The sequence below is a fragment of the Nannospalax galili genome, unplaced genomic scaffold (genome assembly GCF_000622305.1).
Source record: "Nannospalax galili isolate Female #2095 unplaced genomic scaffold, S.galili_v1.0 scaffold633, whole genome shotgun sequence".
Classification (NCBI taxonomy): Eukaryota; Metazoa; Chordata; class Mammalia; order Rodentia; family Spalacidae; genus Nannospalax; species Nannospalax galili.
The window spans coordinates 4110909-4117230 of NW_008336075.1; the positions used below are offsets into that span (position 1 = coordinate 4110909).

Consider the following 6322-nt stretch of genomic DNA (forward strand, 5'->3'; position numbering starts at 1 on the left):
TGTCCAATATCAACATTTGAAACCATATTATCCCTAGTTCTAAACCATAGAACTCTCTAATGTTTTCTGAATTATTTGGAAATAAACTGAATATATCAGATCCTTTTACCACAGAATATTTCAATTTGGGCTTCTTAAACCAGAATTATGTCATATTTTTGTTTATTATTGAAATCAGCAAAACGATATCTATAAATACTGGAATTACTCTATTGTCTCTATTCAAATCCTGTCACTAGATCCTCTAAAATCCTTAAAGTACTAGTCATAGTAATAGTAATAATAATTGTTCTCATCCTCTTTCATTTCCTATCTTTTCCTTCCCTTCTTTTTTGTCCTTTCCTTTTCTCATCACACAGGGAGACCAGTTGACTGCTTACTCCAGGTGAAATTCAATGTGAACCAGTTGGCATTTTGAGACAGGATCTCAAATAACTCGGACTCTCCTTAAACTCCTGACCCTCCTGCCTCTACCTCCTAAGTATAGCAATTCCAGTGTGTGCCACAAAACCCACCTTCTTTTCTCTTCTAGTTTTAATAATTGTCCTTGTTCTACTTCAAAGACCTCTTCATAAAGTATTAAATTCAAATATATGCTGGGCTGGAGAGATAGCTTAGCGATTAAGAGCACTTGCTCTATACTCACAAAGGCCAGTGTTCTGAACACAGCACCCATGAAGCAAACAAGGTGTCCCCAAACACTTACCCCATCTTCCAGGAGGTCAGAGACAAGACAATTGAGGTTGAGAAGCAAGCCCCAGGTTCAGGAACAGACCTAGCTTCCAAGGAATAGGCAAATAATGATGGAATAGGATGCTGGTTCCCTCTTCTGGCCTCTCAGAACCACATATGTGTATACTCATACAGCCACAGCCATAGCCCCCCTCACACACACACACAAATGACATTTTAAAATGTAAAACCACTGCTTAAGTTTGCCTTCTGTATACTTAGCTTGTTCATTTGCCTTAGTTTGCAAGATAATTCATTACTTCTTATTTCTGGTATTTCTATATATTTTCTTTACTAAAATTACCTAGTTCTTGTGTGTGTGTGTGTGTGTGTGCATGTGTGTGTGTATGTATATATATAAATTTATTTATTTTAAAGGATTTGGGGGGTTTCTTAGGGTTGGAAATCAAAGCCCAAGGCATTGTGATGCTACCCAAGCACTCTAGTATTGAACTGCATCCCAGCCATGGAAATTATTTTTTATTAGCCTTCTTGCTAACTTCATTTATTAATTCTAATATTTGCCTCTGGACATTTTTAGTTCCACTTTTTTTTTGGGGGGGGGAAGCAACAGTGTGAGTTTAATGACATCAGACTAGTGACTGGGACCAACCTAACAACTGCAGGGAGCATGGGAAATCCCACAGAGGCCTCACCCACTGGTGCCTGGAAGCCAGCCAAGCAGTGGGAGCCCTTGGGGGAGTCTCAGCATCAGGGCTGACTGCTGGTTGAAACCTTTGAGTACTTTCTTTCAGCTCATAGAGGCAGAGAAAGCTGGGGAAACATCTGGTGGCAGGCTGCTGGAGGTGGTGCGGAGGGGAAGGAGGTCAAGGTGGCAGGCTGCTGGAGGTGGTGCGGAGGGGAAGGAGGTCAAGGTGGCAGGCTGCTGGAGGTGGTGCGGAGGGGAAGGAGGTCAAGGTGGCAGGCTGCTGGAGGTGGTGCGGAGGGGAAGGAGGTCAAGGAGGGGGTACCTGAAGACAGATGTCTAGAGCCAATCCAGTTCCCTGAGGCCCCACTACTGGGCTGCACCATCTAATCCATGTCAGTGGTATTAGTCAGGTAGAAGGGGCGGATGACCACACGGAAGCTGTTGAAGGACCCTGAGGTGCAGGGGAAGAGGGAGGAGGCCTTGGTGCCGTTGGTGCCCAGAGCGCTGGGGATGGGGGCCTTGGCGTCTTCAAAATCTGTGACGTCTACCACACGGCGCCCTCCACACAGCATCAGTGCTTTGTTTTTATACCCGACGGTGGGGTCCGAGTAGCCGGACTTGATGAGTCCCAGCACTGGGAGCTCCTCTGGAGAACAAGAGAGCCCATAGTTCCAGCAGCTCTGCATGGTGGGGAGGTAGGTAAGGGACCAGGAGATCAGCCTATCTTTGAAGAGGAAGCTGGGGTGCTGTGGGGTCTGCAGGGACCTGTAGGGGTCATATGGGGATGCTGATGATGTTAGATAATAGTGTGTTTGATACTTTTGGAAACTAGATGTCATCTTGCCCCATGAATCCCAGGAACTGAAGGTCACCAAGGCGCTCCAGGTGGTTGAGGTATAAATCCAGGGCTTGTAGGTATCCTCAGTGAGATTCAGGCCTCTGTACTGGGCCAGCACTCGGAAAGGCACAGTGTGGAACTCCAGGGCCTGCACGGTCTTCCTCTGGAACAGTGCCTGGTGCCCCTGGTACAGGGACAGGTTGAATTGCAGCTCAAAGAGTTCCTCGGGTAGTATCATGGGGAAGCGGACCTGGTCCAGCAGGGCCTCCACTACTGAGTGGGAGGCACCCTTCTCCTTGCTCCACAAGTCCAAGGCCCTCAGCAAATCCAGCTCACTAGATATGGCCAGCTCATTCTTTAGTTCCACCACCTACCAATAGCACCATCATCTAGAGACCACATGAGCCTTTGGGTAATACTCCTCAAATCTTAGCAGGCAGTCTGGCTATTTCATTTTTTAATACACATTTTTAATTTACTCCTTATTCTTTTTCTCTATTCATTCTTGTATATATATTCATGTATTCATTCCTTTTCAAACTCCTCTCACACCCCATGATCATGTTATCCTCTCAATTCCATGTTCTCTATTATTTATGTTTTGTAACCTACTGAGGCCAACTAATGCTTCTTATATCCACTAGAATATGTAAAACCTACCAGGAGCTACATCCCTGAAGAAATGTGACTCTCCCTAGCCCAGCAGCCTTCAACTGGCAATAGTTCCCCAGTTGGGGGAGGGGCTCCCAAGGCTGAAATGTTGACTGGCTTGACTTGTACAGCAACAAATTTCATGGATAAATACTCCCCAAACATCAATTATTGGAAATGTTCAAGGCAGAATGTATAATATTCATGCAGAAAATATTGTAAGGCATCGAAATCCTGATCACTGAATAAGTCTATCAGTAAAAGACAATTGAAATCATTAATAAAGACAGTAAATCAAAAGTTTAAGCAATGCAAATTAGACATCACTTCTCTCAGGTTACCAGGTTAGCCATTCCGACCCTGTGGAAACACATGATTTCAATCACATTAAAAACTCTTTCAGATATTAAGAATATGAAGGCCTTTGCTGACTGCCTGAGAGTGCCTAGGTATGGTCTCCACGTGGTGGTGAGTGTACTGACCAAACTGACCCCATTTCAGATAAAGTAGCCATCTTAGAATTTTAGCCAGTGAATTTCTAGCTCAAGGATTGTTTTCAGAAACTCTGACCCCTCTCCCCCTTACTTCCCAGGACAATGCTGCCACGGTTATTTGCTTTCTAGAGATATGGAAAACAAAATTATTATGATATGACTATCTGCTGACTCTGGCTTCTGTAACTTGCTTGTTTTGCTATTTTAGGGCACCTTGACATGTAGACTGAGATCACCCTCTACACTGTTATTCCGGGACCACCTTGTCAACATTCCTCTTTGTGGTTTTTAGCTTTAAAAGGTCCCTTTCCCTCCCCCTCCCCATTGCAGCACTCTAATCAGATGCCTTGGCTGCACTCCAAGCTAACTTGAATTAAATCTTTTATCTCAATCTGAATTGAGTCTGGTGGTCTTTCCTCAATAGCCCCAGGGTCCATAACAGTGAGCTTCTCCAAATCATGCCTTTCCCATCCCCTTATATTGGGACCATATGTGGCACCTCCCACTCTTCCGAGACTAGGCTTCTCTACCCTTCAGTAGGGGCCCAGACCTTTTCAGACTGCCTGAGAATGCCTGGATCCAACTTCCAAAAGGTGGGAGCTTCCAAAATTGAGCTGTGCCCATTCCCCTGTAATGGAGCCGTGTGTGACCCCTCCCACTGCTCCAGGGCTAGTTTTCTCTGCCTTGCAGTAGGGGCCCAGACCTTTGTAGACTGCCAGAAAGTTCTGGATCTGGTCTCTGTGTGGTGGTGAGCTTCCCCAAATAATAGCCATGCCCACCCCCCTGCATTGGGACTACATGTAGTCCTCCCATTACTCCATGGCTAGGCTTCTCTGTTCTTCGGCTGGGGCCCAGACCTTAGCAGACTGCCTGAGAGTACCTGGATCCAGCTTCCACATGGTGGTGAGCTTCTCAAATCATTCTATTCACATTCTCCTATACTAGGACCACCTACAGTCCATCCCACCACCCCATGGGCCCTTTAGTAGGGGCCCAGACTTTGTAGACTACCTGAGAGCACCTAAATAGGGTCTCCCCTTAGGAAAATTCCCAAATTGTACTGTGACTGCTCACTAGTAGAGGCCCAATCTTAGGAGGCAGCCTGAGAGTACCTCACTGGTGCCTGACTTGGGGCTCTGTGGGAATTCCTGAGTAGCTGGACTGAAGATATCTGGTCCATCCAATATAAAATCAAAAGAGAGAACCTGAAGCCTAGACCAACCAACTTTACATATCCCATAAGAAAACAACCAAAGCACACCAATAATACAAACAGAAACAAACTTCAACTCAACAAAGGAAGGCTTGATTTTCATACCAAAAACAAAAATTAAAAAAAAAAGAAGTCCACATGCCATGCCAAAGCAATGGAAACATAATAATATGGAAAACCAAAATAATATGTTCCCGCCAAATGCCACCAGTCCTGTAGAAGAGTTTTACAAAGAGAACCCCCTAGAGATAACCCAGGACACAGAATTTAAAAGAACAATCATAAACATGATTAAAGAATTCAACAAATTTAAATAACACACAAACATTGGAGAAAACTCAGGCTCAAATGAAGAAGGAAGTGAAACACTCAATAAGTCAATTTGAAACAACAGGAGAAAGCCTCACTGAAATCTGCTGGAAATCTGGGACACCATGGTAAGACCAAATGTATGCATCATAGGAATAGAGGAAGAGGAAGAATTTTAGGGTAATAGTATTGAGCAGATCTTAAACAGGATTGTAGATGAAAAGTGCCCCAAATTAAGGAAAGACATGCCCATGCAAATATAAGAAGCACATAGAACACTAAATAGACAAGAAATAAGAAGAGACTCCCCAGGGCATATAACAGGAAAAACAGTAAGTGTATAGAGCAAAGAGAGAATACTAAAGCTACAAAAACAATTCACATATAAAGAAAAACTCATGAGAATTAGAGCTGAGTTATCAGTGAGACTATGAAAAGCAGAAGAACCTGGACCAAAGTATTCCCAGCTCTAAATAATCATAGATGCCAAACCAGAATACTTAACCCAGCAAAAAATGTCTATTATGTTTGAAGGGGAAATAAAAATCTTCCATGACATGAATAGACTGAACGGATACATGTCCACAAAAACAGCACTTCAGAGAATACTTGAAGAAATACAAACAATGGAAAAACAGGAACAACTATACCCAAAGGGAAACAGAAAGAAACCAAATGGAGGTATAATTATGGAAACACAAATTTGAACCAAGAATGCAAACAGAAATGAAAATGACAGCAACCAGTACTCATTTTTCAATAATAACTTTAAAAGTCAATGGACTAAACTCCCCAGTCAAAAGACAGAGATGAGTTGAATGAATTAAGAGACAAATTCCATCCTTTTGTTGTTTACAAGAAAGTCATCTCACCTTCAAGGACAGGCACTACCCTAAGATGGAAAAGAATATTCCAAACAAATGCCCCTAAGAAACAAGCAGGGGTCGCAATTCTAATACATGTTAAAATACACTTCAAACTAAAACTAATCAGAAGAGAAAAAGAGGGTACTCAAATTCTGATCAAAGGAACAATTGACCAAGAAGATATTACAATCATGAACAAATATGCCCCAAATTCTGGTGCACCCAATTTCATAAAAACAGTACTACAGGACTTTAAGACTCAGATTAACCCCAACTCAGTAATAGTAGAGGACTTTAATACCCCACTGTGTCCCTTAGACAGGACAACTGGACAAAGAATAAACAGAGGGACATCTGAACAAAACCATACTATACACAAAATGTACCTAAGGGGCATCTACTGAATATTCCACCCAAGCACCAAAGAATACACTTTCTATTCAGCACCCCATGGAACCTTCTCTAAAACTGACCACATACTGGGGCACAAAACAAACCTCAACAAACACAAAAAAATTGAAATAATTCTATCAGACCACAATGCAATAAAGCTTAAAACTAACACTGGAA

At 43.0% G+C, this 6322-nt stretch overlaps 1 protein-coding gene across 1 annotated transcript; it reads right to left on the reverse strand.

Moving 5' to 3' along the window:
* Window positions 1-1296: 1296 nt before the first annotated feature.
* LOC108490710 (galectin-3-binding protein-like) lies at window positions 1297-3223 on the reverse strand. The gene is made up of 2 exons (XM_017797573.2): window positions 3212-3223; window positions 1297-2589 (listed from the first exon to the last, which is right to left on the reverse strand). The coding sequence occupies exons 1-2, from the start codon at window positions 3221-3223 to the stop codon at window positions 1765-1767; spliced, it is 837 nt and encodes a 278-aa protein (XP_017653062.1). The 3' UTR covers window positions 1297-1764.
* Window positions 3224-6322: the final 3099 nt, after the last annotated feature.